The sequence below is a fragment of the Nicrophorus vespilloides genome, unplaced genomic scaffold, assembly GCF_001412225.1.
Source record: "Nicrophorus vespilloides isolate i.1.1-1 unplaced genomic scaffold, Nicve_v1.0, whole genome shotgun sequence".
NCBI classification, from domain to species: domain Eukaryota; kingdom Metazoa; phylum Arthropoda; class Insecta; order Coleoptera; family Silphidae; genus Nicrophorus; species Nicrophorus vespilloides.
The window spans coordinates 39,702-56,952 of NW_017099754.1; the positions used below are offsets into that span (position 1 = coordinate 39,702).

Genomic DNA, 17,251 nt, shown 5'->3' on the forward strand with positions numbered 1-17,251 from the left:
GTTCGACCGGAAAAATGAAATCGGCGCAATTATTCCGCCTTGAATGAAGGTAGAATTTGAGCCGAACCATTGCGTGGGCGACATTCCGAATCCTTGCTTTTCAATTAAAAAATATACGAAAAAGAGTCGTCTTTGAATTGATCTTCAGATGAAAACGTAAAGTATAGATCTTCTACTGATGCCGGAGTCTCACCTTAGGCTTTCATTTATATTGCACAGCTCGTGCTCTGGCCTACATTAGAACGCCGGATTTTACGTAATGCTTTATACTGGAATTGAATTGTTTTTGCGGAAACAACTACACGCACGAAATACTACTACACCTTGCACACTAATTCGAATTGTGCTCTTCAGGAAGTGAAATGATCTAATGATTTTAGTTGTATTTTCCGAATTGGTTTATCTGAATGTTACTGATGATGAAGAGAGAAAGGTGAAGAAACTGTTAGCTAAAACTCGATTGTTGGCTAATGAAAGGTCGTCGTTGCGATTAGAGAAAATATCGAGTAATTGATGTGCCTTTTTAATATTTAACTTCTTGATAGATTCTGACCTATTACGTAGCCGCTCACTTTTACTTCGCTCGGAATTCGCCATTCGACTCTTGCATTTTCTCCGTAATCATTTCTAATACTCGATCTCTCATTTCCTGCATTAAAACTATTATTTATTAACAATTCCTTTGTATTACTTACAATTTTAGTTCTATAATATTCTAACTTTTAAAGTTCTACACTTGTTTCAGAGATTAACTTTTGATTCCACTGCTCTAAAGCAGAAGAACACTGCAGTCTAATTATAAATAAATACATTGTCATATCTATTTTAGTAATGCACAAAATCACGTAGGTAAACTTGGAAATCGTTCATCAAATGTTTTGAAACTCAATTGTTTATTATATAATTTGTTTTGATGCAAGGTGACAGCTGTCATTTTGAGATTAATTGAAATATGGCAATATTAAGAATGCTTCACGGTTGCCATGGATACATCATAGTTACTTGTCCCGACTACTATAAACTTTGTGCGATTATTTGAAAATTGACAGATTTACTATTTCTATTGCAGTTGCATATGAATTTTCTGTTAGGTTGGATGAGTTAGAGTCGTCTGTGGAAGCTGGGCTGCATCGGCTCTCCGTGCTTCTTCGGATGTAATGGGATTCATGACCGCAGTTATGTGCAATAACAAATGATTCCGATGTGTAAATGTTATATCTTTAGTGGTGTAGATCGGAACGTGCCGCAGATACAAGTATGTGCATTTGCGATACACACTTGCACACTGTACGTATGATAGTACAAGTCGCAATATGCGACTCACGAATTGACCTGGCAATAACTTATCGCCAGACATTTAAGCCCCGCTGTCTCAAACCCAACCAACATTCAACGTGCCCATTTCACCTAACTAACTCGCTCACGTCGCACCATCACTAACAAATATATAGGGACACCCTGTATATAGTTGAATAACGTAGATCAAAAATTGGCAATCGCAGCAGGCAAAGCAAACACACGCCGATGAGAAAATTTGTTATTTCAGCCAGACCGAAACCCTCTCGAATACATCCTTTTCATAGATATATATATATATATATATATCCAAAAAAATAATCATCCCTCCAGTATTTTCTCTGCGGACTGAAGAAAACACACGATGAAAATTTGTACGGAGCGAAATCAAATCCTAATGTCACCGAAAAGAAAACAATGGAAAGCGTCGCTGATCGAAGGATATGGATATTGCAGAGTAAAATCAAGATTGCTTTTGCTGTCAATGATCATTGATTGTCAAAACAAAACTCATCTGAAATTAGAAAAGTGTTAATAATTTAGTAAAAAAGAAACGATTTGTTTTCATGTGAATTAAGTAGTTGACATTTTTACATAAGAAGTTGAATTATGGAAAATACTAGTGACGTGAATCAATATATTAAAGTTGAATGTGAAGAACAAATCCTTATGTCACCGAAAATAAAACAATGGAAAGCGTCGCGAATCAAAGGATATGGATATTGTACATTAAAATCAAGATTGCCTTTACTGTCAAAGATGACAAATGATCTTTGATTGTCAAAACGAAAATCGTAAAAGTGTTAATAATTTAGTAAAAAAGAAACGATTTATATTCCTGTGAATCAAATAGTGGACATATCTACATGAGAAGTTGAATTATGGAAAATACTTGTGACGTGAATAAATATATTAAAGTTGGATGTGAAGACAGAAGAAAACACACGATGAAAATTTGTACCGAGCGAAATCAAATCCTAAAACGTGGGTATTGTAGAGTAAAATCAAGATTGCCTTTGCTGTCAACGATGACAAATGATCATTGATTGTCAAAAAAAATGTCATCAGAAATTGTGTTAATAATTTAGTAAAAAAGAAACGATTTGTTTTCATGTGAATCAAGTAGTGGACATTTCTGCATGAGAAGTTCAATTATGGGAAATAATGTAAGAGATTTATTACAATTATAATATATTTTTCTGATATCTATATTTAATTAATAGAAGTTGCTTGAAATTTAAATAATTGTAATATGGAAAGAATAATGTTAGATTGTACTCTCCAAAGTAGTTCATTTGTATTTGATAGAAATTCAAAATTAGTTCAAAACAATATAAACATAAATTAGTAGTTCTGATAGACACTTTAACAAAAGATAAACGTATTCAAAGCTGTGTATGATTTATAATATGTTAAGTAGTTAAAAGATTTTAGAAAAATTGTGTTGAAAATTGTCAAATTTTGTATATTATTAGTTTAAAAAAAGTTTAACTTTAAAATTGGTCCAGTTATTCACAATGTTATGATAATAATTGTCAAATAAATAGACAATTTCTTTGGAATTTTTGACTGAACAAAATTAAAATTTATGAATGAAAATTATTAATGGATAACGAAAAATTGCAATTTTGAAAAACCACCTAAAATAATTTTCTTTAATTTGTAAAAATCAAATGTTTAAATTATTCATACGAAATTGTTAATTGATTCATAAAACTAAAGAAGATAACGTTAATGATGCGAAAACGTCTTCTAGAAATTGAAAAAAGTCATTAATCAAAGTAGTTTTATTTATTTTTGGGCTGACGCTCGTAGTGGCTTTTGTATCTATGAATAATTTAAATGCATTCACGATTATTAATAAACACGCTGCAGTAACAGCGTTTATTTTAGTGGTTGTGCTTGTTGTTGTTGTTGATGCCATCATCACGGTTTAGTTCCAACTCGGAACATTTGAAGTGTAGTGTGCTGTGGTGAAGTGTGCTCCTCCTCAGTTGTTGTTGTTCTTTGGATTACGATGAGACGTTTTCTGCACAATCTTTCGGACGTAAGTTTTCTTTTACTGCTGTAAACATTCACGGATTCACTGCGGCCTTTGGTCTAATTTTAAAATATCGGTGCGAAAATAAATACGGCGCAGAAAATACGAACGAATCCAAACTAGAAATATTGTACATAATGTTTATTATTAATATTAAGAATAGTTTTCTTGTAACAGAATCTTGAGAAATAACAATAGTTTTTTGAATCATCATAGAATTTAGCATTAGTATACTAATATTAAGCATATTTCATTTCATTTTGTGATATTTTTTTTTCTCCAAAAACGTCGCAATTTCCTTCATGAAACTAATTTTGTCAAAATTTTGTTTGATCGATGACATAATCCTTGATGATTCACACTTACGCAGGTTGTCGTCCTTGCGTTGCGCGCGTAATTCTTTTTCACCTTTCGATTCTTCTGTTTATCGAAACCATTGACCTAGAGAATCGGTCTAGTCTATGGCATTCAGCAGCAAGATTAGATACACACACACACACACGTTACAGGAACAAAACAAGAACATTAATATTTCCTTGATTCATTTGTCTCAAGGCCCACCATGATTTGACTATTATTTCTGTGTATTTACACCAGATTTGTGTTCAATTTCAATTAGCAAAAAGAAAACATTGATAATTTGTTATAAAATGTTTTCAATTGAATCCAATGACTCAAAACAGATTTCTATAGAAATTAATTGAAAATCTATACTGTAATTAATTTAATCGCGTTATTAGTTAAAAATAATCTTTGATAAAGAAAGTCTTAGTCAACACTTAGCCAAAAAAAAACAGTTTGTTATTTCTTTGAATCATTTATAAATTGGTCTATTATTTACTGCACCTTGATTACTAAATAATTGTGTTACATTTCGAATGATGAAACAAACGAGTAGTTAAAGTCTTAAGGCTTGATTCCACCTTGATCTTGTATTTTATTGTTTTCGTTCGTAAACAAAATCATGTTTCTTCTTTCAAACAAACACACTTTTGATCAATTTAATTTGAATAATTTAAATGTATGAAAAGATTGATAAGAGATTACTGTTAAATATTAAAATATTTGTTTGAGTAATGTAAATTTGAATTATCCTGTAAAATGTGTTATGTAAACAGTGTTTAAACGTTGATTCCGAAGTCGTCTTCTCCACCGGATTTCAATAAAAAAAAAGTGTTCCCGCAAGGTCGAGAAGAGGTGAATTAATGACTTCACCTCGAGCCCGTTCGACTCCCAACAGCGAAACTAATAACAATATCAAGAGAATTCCATTCTTCGTCGCAAACATTGCTCTCGGTTTTTCCTCCGCTTTCGCGCGGAGACATTATTCAAATTCGCGGCGACAAGAAAGGAGCGAACGCGAATTTGTATGGAAATATGTAAATTCGCTACTTTTTCTCTTCCCTTATACTTACATTTTCTTTTTTTTTTGTTGCTCCTTCAAAATTATTACTTCACCCTTCGTTTTCTTATTTCTCTTTGGTCTTTGGCAACGTCTGTTCGTAGTCGCACGCATTTTCATCAAATTTTCACTTAAACGTTATTTTTTTTTCTTTCGTATTTTCTATTGGAATTGCAGTTAAGGGAAAATTGGGATTTCGGATAGGAGTATGGATTACGTGAGCAGCTAAAGTGATGTTTTTGGAAATGTAGAAACTAATAAAGAAAAGGTTTCAGAAAAAGGTTTGTTGGGAGCGGAGAGCGTAATGGAAAATATGTCGAGCGCGAAATATGAGAGTTTTACGTAAAACGGCGAGTCGGTAATTAGAGTAGGAGGAAACATAAAGGATGCTGTGAGAAGAATGGAGGGAACAGGAAAAGAAAAAAATGAATAGGAGACGGCAGAAACGAGAAGGCTGTGTGTACACAATCGGCTACTGTTTTTTTGTTTCGACTTAAATGGTAACAAACATCTAATAATTACTTTTGATAAATTGCTTTCATCTTTTCTTAAAACAGAACAACGCACTTATTTTTCATTCCTTTTCTTAAAATTTAATGATACTGCTTTCTATTATCAGTTTTTAGAAGATTCAAAATTGGACTATAAGTAAACAATTAACAAATTCAAAAGTTGCAGCAAAAAAATTGAATAAATTAAATAAAATATAGTTAATTTCAACTAAAATACATTGATAATCAGAGAAAAAAGTAAACTTATGTTCTACGTTCTATGTCAGCTGGCTCTAAAAGGCCACGTGCCACCTGTCTTTCCGCCCTTTCGTAAATAAAAAATTGGGTTTCTCTACAATTATCTCATATTTAATGGAGGAACAGAAGATACACCGAAACTTAAAATAGATTACGCATTGTTCGCCAACTATTCCAAGCTATCAAATGAGAGCGTTCATATATTTTTAATATTTCGTTTAAAAAAGTAATATCACAGTTATTCCTTATAGAAATGTTGTGAGTTTATTAAAAACCATAGAGATATTTTCAGTTTATTAAAACAGCGATTTCTATGAAAATCATTTTTTCCAATTTCTACAACTTGTAGCTGGCGACTCGGCGGAAAAACGGAAAAACGGAAAACCGAAAACACTGAAAAAAAACGAGAAAACCGTCATTTCTCTGTTACGTACAAAACGTTAAGTATGTGTTTTTTTTTTTCAATTTCTACAGCTCATAGCAGGCGTCCCAACGACANCACAAAGATGCCAATAGGCTCGTTGAAAAGGTGAAGTATTCAGCTTTCTATTGTGTAGTCGATCATGTAATTATTTTAAGGGGCTCACGAAAAACTGAAAAGACTGAAAAAAATGTAATTTTTCTGTTTTTTTCATATTCTACAGCTCATAGCAGGCGACTCGATGAAACTACAAAAATGTATGTAGGCGCGTTGGAAAGGTGAGATATTCAGCTTTTATACGAGTGGTCGATGATGAAATTACGTTTAGAGGTTGTCGAGAAATTCACGAAAAACCGAAAACACTAAAAAAAAACGAGAAAACCGTCATTTCTCTGTTATCTATAAGACGTTAAGTATGTGTTTTTTTTTTCAATTTCTACAGCTCATAGCAGGCGACTCGATGACAGCACGAAGATGTATGTAGGCTTGTTGGAAAGACAAAATATTCAGCTTTCGTACGAGTGTAAAACCTGTAACCGAAAACACTGAAAAAAAAAATGAGAAAACCGTCATTTCTCTGTTATGTATAAGACGTTAAGTATGTGTGTTTTTTTTCAATTTCTACAGCTCATAGCAGGCGACTCGATGACAGCACGAAGATGTATGTAGGCTTGTTGGAAAGGCAAAAAATTCAGCTTTCATACGAGTGGTCGATGATGTAACTATCTTAAGGATTTGTCGAGAAAATCACGAAAAACTGTAAAAACTGAATAAAAAATGAGAAAAAATTGTTCTTCAGCTTATAACAGGTGACTTGATATAACTACAATGAAGTATGTAGGCGCGTTGGAAAGGTGAGATCTTCAGCTTTTATACGAGTGGTTGATGATGTAATTATTATAAAGGGTTGTCGAGAAATTCATGAAATATTGAAAAATCGAAAAAAAAAAACGTATATTACCTGTTACGTAACGAATATTATTTTTTCATAAAATAAGGGTGGCGCCAATCTTACGCAATCATGAAATGTAACAAAAGTTACGTATTTTTTTTGTGTAAGTAAGAAAAAAACCATGGATATATTTTCAATATATTAAAAACCCATAGAGATATTATCAAATTATAATAACAACAGTACAATTGAAGACAGTTACAATAAACAGTAATATATTATTAATGGTTTATAATTATTTATATGACATTTACCTTGTGCTGCACCCAGATAATTCAAGGTGACTGTAATAGAGTTGCCAGATTAATGAGGATTATTTCAAATTAATTTTTCATCCATACAGTTTCGTGATTTAAAATATAATAAATATCCGTTTATCTCCATATTATGTGAATAAATCATAACAAACCAATTGGATTGTAAACAACGGGATAAACTGGTTTTATCCGCATAGCGTATAAAAATATATGTAGTTATCATTTCTTTAAAGAATTACGCGTTTTGTTTATTTTTAGTGTTATATCTTCAATCACTGTTCAATATTTCCTGTTTCCACAAGATACTGTTATTGTTTAATAAAATAAAAGATTTACATTGGAAAATAAAGTTTATTTGTGTTTTATTATAAATTATCTTTGCACTGAACTGTTTATAAATCAAATTTAAAATAGAACTGTTTTTTTTTTCATCTCTTTCCTAATAACAAATTCAGTGTCTTTTACAAAGTTATAAAATGCAGACATTGATAAATCGTGTTATTAATTCTTATTTTTAATTTTCTTGTTACGCTCGTCAACGTACGAATCCCATTGAGCTTTGAAGAAATTTATAGCGACCGGTTCGCCTAAATTGTATTTCTTTGCGAACTTTTTAACGTCGAAGTTCAGTCTGTGCTCTCTGGACAAAGCCTCGGTCTTCGGTTCGTCGAATTCCAATTTCTTCGGTTGTTTGAAGAGCAGAAAGACGTAACGATGAAGACCGGTGCCGTTCGGTGGTCCCGAACCTAAGTAAGCCGTGATCACATCTCCGGTTTTAATATCTTTTCCTAATATGTTCGTCACGAGCCAGTGATTGACTTCTTTGAATTTCGGATCTTTTCTGCTCGGAGCGTCTGGATCGACCATAGATAAAGTGTAATAGGTATCTGGATTAGCGTCGTACGAAACTGCCGGTTGGTCCTTGACGTTCGTCGGAGTTAATTCCGTTCCGAAATGTACTGCCTCTTCCTTGTTGTATGTCAGATCAATGATTACAAATCAATCAGAATAAAGTTTCTGTTAATGTGAGAAGCGCCGCAAAATTAAGTAAGTAAAATTATAGGTTTAATTGTAATTGTAAATAAATGACTAATATCAAATGATCAAAAGTGTTGTTTACAAGTTGTTCATTTGTTTTGTCATTTGCGTGTTGCTATACGTTACATTAATAATAATAACCTTGTCAGGTTAAGCGGCGTATGGTATATAAATCCGATTTCAAAGTTGAATCGTTCATTGCAGGTAGAGTAATAGGCTTAGAGATGAAGTCATTATTAATATTGATGCCGCTTGTCGTGTCGATCCTAGGCGAAAGTCAGATGGAAAAACTGCGCGTCGTCCCAGAAGTAATCGACAAATTGCCGGAACACAGTTTGGAAATCAAATATAAGAACGGCGTGACAGTCGACAATGGCAAAGTGCTGACACCCACGATGGTAAAGGATCAGCCAACAGTTAAATGGCACGGCGAAGAAGGATCGTTCTACGTGTTGGCCATGGTAGATCCGGATGCGCCCAGCAGGAAGGAACCCAAGTTCAGGGAATGGCATCATTGGTTGGTTGGAAACATCCCCGGTAACGATCTGGGCAAGGGGGATGTTCTGTCTGAGTACATTGGATCTGGTCCACCGCAAGGTACGGATCTGCATCGTTACGTCTTTCTGGTGTACAAGCAACCCAATAAGTTAACGTTCGATGAGAAGAGACTGACCAATCGATCCGGGGAGAACCGCGGCAAGTTTCACATCAGGGATTTCGCGAAGAAGTACAATCTTGGTGATCCAATCGCCGGAAACTTCTTTCAAGCCAAATACGACGATTACGTTCCAATACTGTATAAACAACTGAAAGGAAAATAAATTGAAATTTCCAATCAAATATAGTTTATAAATCTTTGTCTTCTCGTGTTTTTATCTCTCATAATACTATTATTGTTGTTTTCTTTATGTAATTTATTGAGATTCCGTAAACGTAAATAAATATTATACGATTTAATTATAAATTTACGAAAAAACGAAAACACTGAAAAAAACGAGAAAACCGTCATTTCTCTATTATGTATAAGACGTTAAGTATGTGTTTTTTTTTTCAATTTCTACAGCTCATAGCAGGCGACTCGATGACAGAACGAAGATGTATGTAGGCTTTTTGGAAAGACAAAATATTCAGCTTTCATACGAGTGGTCGATGATGTAACTATCTTAAGGATTTGTTGAGAAAATCACGAAAAACTGTAAAAACTGAATAAAAAACGAGAAAAAAATGTTCTTCAGCTTATAACAGGCGACTCGATTAAACTACAAAGATGTAAGTAGGCGCGTTGGAAAGGTGAGATCTTCAGCTTTCATACGAGTGGTTGATGATGTAATTATTAAAATGATTATATAAAAATTATTATCGAGAAATTCATGAAATATTGAAAAATCGAAAAAAAAAAATACCTTTTTTCAAGCCAAATACGACGATTACGTTCCAATACTGTATATACAACTAAAAGGAAAATAAATTGAAATTTCCAATCAAATATAGTTTATAAATCTTTGTCTTCTCGTGTTTCTTTTCTCTCATAATATTATTATTGTTGTTTTCTTTATGTAATTTATGGAGATTCCGTAAACGTAAATAAATATTATACGATTTGTTTTGTCTCCATTTTCATTTGTAACGAGGATGCATGCAATTAAAAGAGAGAAAATGTCTCTGATCAAAACAAACCCGATAAGAAATGCAATGAAATATTTATAAATATTGTTATTTATACGGTTTGTTATTGTGATTTATCATTTCGTGATGATGACCTGTTGCACTGTTAGCTCAATCAATTGATTTGGAAACACGCTATAAATACAAGCGCCGGTTCATTTCTGCAGACAATTTCAAAACGTTCGTTTTGCTGGATTATTCTCTAGCTGCTATTTTCTATTCGTTCACTTGTAAGTATACATATTTTGTTTGTTTATAGAAAATATCTTTACATATGATAGCTTTTTATTATCTTTCCTTTATTTATCTAATTATGTGTACATTTTTAAGTAGGAAAATGAGACAGGAAAGAGAAAATTAAATTGTCATTTAGTTCATTTAATTGCTTTTGTATTTATGATTATATTACTTCATACATTATTTATAATATGAAAATATCGATATATCATGGGAACGGTATGAGTCCAAGGATCTGGAACGGATTAAGGACGTATACCGAGGTAACACTGTACTCTCATTTCACTTCCAAAGCCTTCTATATTGAAATTGATAGTTTCTAATTTACGTATAGTGCAATAGTAGATAGTAACGGGGTTATCAGTGTGTTATCAATGAAGCGGAGAATCATACAACAGTTCTGTACTTTTCCATTGTCATCTAATACACCTTCCAAATATTTCAATAAAATACGTTTCTAAATAAAATTCATCGTAGCAACGATATTATTTCTTTTGTTAATTATAAATGTTCTTAGAAATGTAATCAGCGTGAAAGTTTGAATTCAAATTTCAGATTATTTATATTGTTGGCAATGGTGGTAGCAGGACCACCAGCAGGATTAGATGATCTGTCTGTCGCGTACAACATGGCTGCAGTAATACCGAATGTAACTAGGATTTCGTCGCGTATAATTAGGGTATTAGGATGTAATCCCAGCCCTATGACGTTACAAGGAACGAACACGTATTTAATAGGAACTGGCAAAAGGTAACGAATCTTTAAAATGTAATTCCTGCAAAAAGTGGGCGGATCGCCATTATTGTCATGCTGTTGTTGGTAACAATGATGCGTAAATGAAATTCGTATTTGATTTCTTCTAGGAGAATATTATTGGATACTGGAGATTCTGGAGTTCCGCAATACATTAACCATTTGAAAACTGTTTTGCACAATGAAAAAGTCGATTTGTCGCATATTTTTATATCGCATTGGCATCACGATCACGTCGGTGGTATAAATGATGTTTTAGAATTAGAAAACACCAGTAGGTAATTTGAAGTAGTGATGAGATTTGTCACTAAAAGAGCGCAATTTTAGGAGAATGTCAAATTTGGAAGTATCCTAGAAGCGAAGATGATACAACAGTAGCGAAATTCGATTATCTTAAAGACGGACAAGAATTCTGCGTGGAAGGTGCCACATTAAGAGTGCTTCACACGCCGGGTCATACAACGGATCACGTCGTTTTTCATTTACTCGAAGAAAACGCAATTTTCAGTGCGGATTGTATCCTCGGCGAAGGCACTGCAGTCTTTGAAGACCTCCACGATTACATCCATTCCTTACAACTGATATTAGAATTAGAACCGAGCATCGTTTACCCTGGTCATGGTAACATTGTGCACGACCCAACGGAAAAGATAAAATTCTACATAAATCATAGGTTGCAACGCGAGTCGCAAATTCTGGATATTCTAAAAGAGAATGTCGATTCGTGTTTCGATGAGATGGAATTAGTATCGAAGATTTACGTGGACACGCCGGAAAATCTGTTTCCAGCTGCGGCCGTGAACGTGGGCCATCACCTCACGAAATTGGCGAAAGAAGGTAAAATAGTTAAAGCAAATGGAAAGTGGCAGTATAAACAAACTTAAAATGTATTTTTATTAAATATTAAATTCAAATAAAGAATATTTATTTATGAATATTATTTTTTAAACATAATTAATTGATATCGAATTCATAAAATAAATTAAGTATCTGCATGATGGAAGCCTCAACTATCTTCTTATCTTCTTGTTTGGCGGTGGCATCAGATCACTGTCATCGTTAAATCTGTATCTTTCAATGTAATCTAGTAACATGTCTTTGGTTACCGGATTGAAAATCGAGTTGCACACAGCTGTAAATTGAAAAATTGTTATCAATCAGTTCAGATAAGTCGTCTAATTGATTGTCATTACCTTTTGCAGTTTTATAACTGTTTGGAAAAGTTTTATCCGTACGGATCCTCATAAACTTCCATTTGGATCCATCATACATGCATTCTATGATTTTTCCGTCTAGATCCTTCAGCGCCTTGGTGTACTTCATTTTATCGAATGGACGGTCCAACTGGCCCACGTATAGTTCACCAACCTTGCAAGATATGATACTAAAATAGAGACAATTAATTGCTGTCACTGTTTTAAGCATTATTGTAATAGTATTACCCTTCGCCCTCCTGTTTCACAATTTTCAATCTAAAATCGACAGAGTTCAGATTCGGCGGTTTCCATTTCAGTACATCCTGGCAAGCTCCAGCAACATATGGTTCATTCGACGGTTGGAAAATGAGACCATCGGGCTCGTGTGATAAGGTGGCGGCGAACTTCTCGCCTAACAAACTACCCGTTTGCGTGATGTGCCAAAATTGCTTACTCCTTATGCTGAATGGCTCAGATGCTTTGTTAATTCGACCAGATTCCATAGCGGCATAGCGAGGTTTAATAATTTCAATATCAATTACTTGCAAACGGACTGGGTAGAAAGGCTCTTTGTCAACATCCTTTCCTTCAAATTTAATGACATCATAAGCTAAATATCTCGGGATATTTTGTCCATTAACTTTGTCAATTACCATCTCCTACAAAAAAAATAATATATTCATTAATAATATGTTGATAAAATATTTTATAAATTATTGTACTTACACCATCAATTAAGGTATTTTTGAGATGTACGCGAAGATCTTTCCTGTATGGGAATGTTAAACCATCCACATGGAATATGTTATAATCACGATCGAAGAAATAAGTCTCGTTTTCACCGTCTATCAACATCATATATCTGTAAAACAAAATCATAGATAGAATTATAATTCGAAACTGTTGTTCTAATTAATATTGAACATAAAAGAATAGAAGCACTAAAAACAGTGAGTATAAGTTTATGTATGTACCTAGTTCCATCTGCTTTCCAAGAGACTCTGTATGGCTTTGTGTGCAGGCCTTGAATGTTGTGTGTATCCATTGAAACAGGTTGGGATCCGGGAAAATCTTTCCTACAATTCAAATAACATATTAATTTTCGTAAATGCAAAGTATTTAAAAAAAATATTTACGATTTCCATCCGCACATCAATTGCACTTTCTTCTTCAGTTCATGTGCTTTGGGCTGCTCAGTAAATTCATATACTCCTGATATACCGCTCATAAAAACAGCTTCTTTCTGTCCACGTCGTTTATGGTTTTGTGGTTTAGAGGATCCAGAAGATTCTTCTGAATGACTATTATTTGATAACATACTAAAGCTGGCAGGTGAATCCATTTCACCATCTGAAAAACAATATAATAAATAAATTGCATTCATAAATTAATCGTGCATTCTTACCAAAACACCAAGCAGGCATTTCTGGTGGTGGTGGCGCATCTTCTTCATCAGCGAATCTCCTATATAATTCCTTTATATAATCACCCTTGTAAATGCCAGGAGGTCTAGCTTCAGCAAACATCCGTAAAGCAATTTCTAAACTACAATCTAGTTTAGAAACTATATAGGAAACAATCAGAAATCCAGTTCTGTTGAAACCATGTGTGCAATGTACTGCTATACATTCTAACGGATGTTGGCATATAAAATTGTGGACTAAATTTATAAATTCATCTGTTTGTTCCTGTGTTGGAGTCTCTCCATGACCTCGGCATTGCATTTTAATGTATTTACATCTGTTTTGGTCTACTATATTTTTATTGTAAAACCTTGTTGTATTCGTTAAATCAACCCATATACCAAACTTGATCTGAAGAAGAGAATTATGTATCACATCCTTTGAAATAATTCTAAATTAAGTAGCTTACCTTCTTTGCCCGGCAAACATCAAATAACATTTGTGGATAAAACCTATTTTGTGGTAATATTAGTTCATCATAATCAGCAGACAGTGGAGTTTTGAAAGCCATAAATTTATCAATTATTAGCTCAGAAGCTTTCCGGGGACAATTCATCCACCTGTTTGGCACTGGGCCCCCTTTGCCTTGTCTACTCATATTTCTAGGTTAATTTCAATTAAAAATATACTTATATATATATCAATGCTGATTTAAACACATTCTTAATCACAATATTTTCGAGATGTTTGCACACACGCACTTATGTTTACTTTTAGTAGTTAATCACAATAAGGTCATGAATAGTGACGATCAAAGCAAATCACAATCAATGACAGCAGGTGAATGGTTGGGTGACTGCTTTCCACTGCTACCAGCTGGTGATTGAAATCTGAAGTCCACTATATATACATACACAGTGGCTCACCCTTGTACTGCGCATCTTTGGTCACGTGACCCCCACCATCTGACACAACTATGACGTCAAAGTCTTCTGTATTATTGAAATATATATGAATAGAGTAGATTTATTTAAATTTTAAAAACAGAAGATTTATGCTTTTTCATTATATTGTTGATTTTAGTCAAGTTAACGAGACAGCGGTTTGTGTATGCAAATTAATTTTTCAAAATTTTCTCCATGTGATGCTATGCGCAGTAGAGTACCAACATAGGAAAATTAAATAGCATTTTAGTAACATATACAGAACCAAAGTTTATAGAAAATCTTTTTTTTACTACTGTCAATATTAGTTCAATAACAAAATAACATGTGGCGCCAGTAGTAACAAATAATTTGAATTTTTCTTGGAAAAGAGGCTCTTCCAAGAAGGAAGCAGCAAGATGGAGAAAAAGAAATTCTCCTAAAGTCCAGACAAATTCAAATATTATTAACAAATTAATGAATGAATATAGGTTCAAAATTCTATTTCTTTATGATTTAATTATATTGGTTAATGAATGTTGATACAATATACCATTTCATACATTTTTGGTTGATTTATTTCAATGAATGCAATTAATTGAACAATTAACTTTGAATTATTAAGCATGAAGCATTGTTTTAGTTTGAGCTTAGTGAACAGAACAACAGATGTAGCCATCTATTTTTATATTTTATTCAACTTATAAAGACTTAAGATACAAGTAAGGTACATATTTCTCATGATGTATAAAGTAATGCCATTAAGTCGCTTTATTTTCATCATCTTTGTCAAATACGTGCATACATTTACAAAATATTAGAAAAAAACAACAGCGAAAGACTAGAGCATTGTTTGCAATATTTGTTTATTTAAGGCAATGTTATGTTTACATGTTACAATTGGTAGATTTTATTTCTTTATCGATCATTAACGTGCATAAATATGTGTATAAAGTTTAAAAAATCTAGTACAACAAAGAATATAATAATCAAAATGAAAAATTGACTTGAAATATTAATTATAGAATATGTGATTGTCATAGTAAATATGTTTCTTGGTTTTGTCCAGAGTTGCACACAATTCTTCTGGTTTTGGTTTGTCTTCCAGTATTCTCAATTTTCTTGAAGACTTTCAAAGTGATTAAAAATCTGATACTTAAATAATAAAGTATTTCAAAAGCGCTGGTGAAACTGCATCCCAGGAACAAACTGAACGTTCCACCAAGTGATGCTGCAAAACGTACATATCGAATTATATAAATTATAACGAAACAATGATAATAATTACACATTAAATAGATGCTTCCTGTGACAATGTCTCTTTGCAGAATTGTGAATGTTGATACAATATACCATGTTTGGTGGATTTATTTCAGTGAATGTAAATAATTGCAACAATTAACTTTGAATAATTAGTACATTGATATTATGAAGCATTGTTTTAGTTTGAGCTTAGTGAACAGAACAACAGATGTACCCATCTATTTTTATATTTAATTCAACTTATAAAGACTTAAGATACAAGTAAGGTACAAGTTTCTCATGATGCATAATGTAATGCCATTAAGTCGCTCTATTTTCATCATCTTTGTCAAATTACGTGCATACATTTACAAAATATTAGAAAAAAACAACAGCAAAAGACTAGCATTGTTTGCAATGTTATGTTTACATGTTACAATTGGTAGATTTTATTTCTTTATCGATCATTAACGTGCATAAATATGTGTATAAAGTTCAACAAATCTAGTACAACAAAGAATATAATAATCAAAATGAAAAATTGACTTGAAATATTAATTATAGAATATGTGATTATCATAGTAAATATGTTTCTTGGTTTTGTCCAGAGGGATGCACACAATTCTTCTGGTTTTGGTCTGTCTTCCAGTATTCTCAATTTTCTTGAAGACTTTCAAATTGATTAAAAACCTGATACTTAAATAATAAAGTATTTCAAAAGCGCTGGTGAAACTGCATCCCAGGAACAAACTGAACGTTCCACCAAGTGATGCTGCAAAACGGACATATCGAATTATATAAATAATACCGAAACAATGATAATAATTACACATTAAATAGATGCTTCCTGTGACAATGTCTCTTTGCAGAATTGTGAAGACGTCATTACTAAAATAAATGTTTATCATTGTAATCTCTGACAGTGTCATGTTTTCTCTGCAAGTATAAACAATTATTATGTTTCTGTAAATGCAATGTGAAATTGAATTATTTACAGAAGGAAGACGTTGAGTATTGGCTGTGGACCAGATTTGACCCGCTTGAAAGTAATTTATAATTAACATCCAGACATTGGTGTGGACAAACGCAGGATTTGAGAAAAGTCGCTTTAAGGCGCTCTAAAAAAAATATATATATAAATTTATTAATGCAATTGTAGGAAGTAGATAAAATTTGCTTACTAAATTTCAATAAGCACTTTAAGTGTTCCAGACCGCACAACGGTTCGCCTAAAATTATTAATTTAATTAATCTCATGTGTGACTTACGTTAGAATATACCTGAAAATAGATAATTGAATGGAACGCATTTACATTGTGCAATGTATTCATTAATTTCGCACTCCGTTAGACAATTGTTATCGGAGTACCCATTAAAATATTTAAGTTTAACTTCGTGTTCGTAGACACATTCCCTCTGATCCACCGGCAACATTTGTACCTCTTCGGAATCCTCGATACTAGTGCCTGTTATTTGAAAATACGTAATGTAACTCGATGATATTACTCTGTACTTAGCATTAACCGGATAATCATCGTTATAATGAAGTGCTACCTGCAATGAACGCATGTAAATTGATTGAAAAATCTTGTTTTGTAATGTCGAACAGTTATCCCTTTAGCTCTAATCAAACTGAATTGATCGTCGTCGTTGGAATTGTTTGTAATGACTTTTAA

At 32.9% G+C, this 17,251-nt stretch overlaps 5 protein-coding genes across 5 annotated transcripts; 2 read left to right on the forward strand and 3 right to left on the reverse strand.

The window, feature by feature from the left end:
• Positions 1-7,489: 7,489 nt before the first annotated feature.
• On the reverse strand, positions 7,490-8,114 carry LOC108565497 (protein D3-like; the record flags this gene model as incomplete). Its single annotated transcript, XM_017925001.1, has 1 exon — positions 7,490-8,114. A coding segment is annotated over one exon (495 nt), but the record flags the coding sequence as incomplete, so codon positions are not given.
• Positions 8,089-8,996, forward strand: LOC108565499 (protein D2-like). Its single transcript, XM_017925003.1, has 2 exons — positions 8,089-8,165; positions 8,361-8,996. Exon 2 carries the CDS (start codon positions 8,381-8,383, stop codon positions 8,975-8,977), a length of 597 nt encoding a protein of 198 aa, XP_017780492.1. The 5' UTR covers positions 8,089-8,165; positions 8,361-8,380; the 3' UTR covers positions 8,978-8,996.
• Positions 8,997-9,960: 964 nt separating this feature from the next.
• Positions 9,961-11,734, forward strand: LOC108565511 (beta-lactamase-like protein 2). The gene is made up of 4 exons (XM_017925018.1): positions 9,961-10,051; positions 10,614-10,808; positions 10,922-11,085; positions 11,139-11,734. The coding sequence occupies exons 2-4, from the start codon at positions 10,633-10,635 to the stop codon at positions 11,693-11,695; spliced, it is 897 nt and encodes a 298-aa protein (XP_017780507.1). The 5' UTR covers positions 9,961-10,051; positions 10,614-10,632; the 3' UTR covers positions 11,696-11,734.
• A 44-nt stretch (positions 11,735-11,778) lies between these two features.
• On the reverse strand, positions 11,779-14,109 carry LOC108565512 (mRNA-capping enzyme; the record flags this gene model as incomplete). Its single annotated transcript, XM_017925019.1, is given in 8 exon segments — positions 11,779-11,943; positions 12,005-12,195; positions 12,254-12,666; positions 12,734-12,869; positions 12,982-13,083; positions 13,144-13,357; positions 13,413-13,821; positions 13,880-14,109. Coding segments are annotated over 8 exon segments (1,776 nt in total). The 3' UTR covers positions 11,779-11,821.
• Positions 14,110-16,129: 2,020 nt separating this feature from the next.
• Positions 16,130-17,129, reverse strand: LOC108565498 (sodium channel protein Nach-like; the record flags this gene model as incomplete). The annotated part of the gene is made up of 4 exons (XM_017925002.1): positions 16,130-16,347; positions 16,405-16,511; positions 16,774-16,804; positions 16,889-17,129. Coding segments are annotated over 4 exons (597 nt in total), but the record flags the coding sequence as incomplete, so codon positions are not given.
• Between the last annotated feature and the right edge of the window lie 122 nt (positions 17,130-17,251).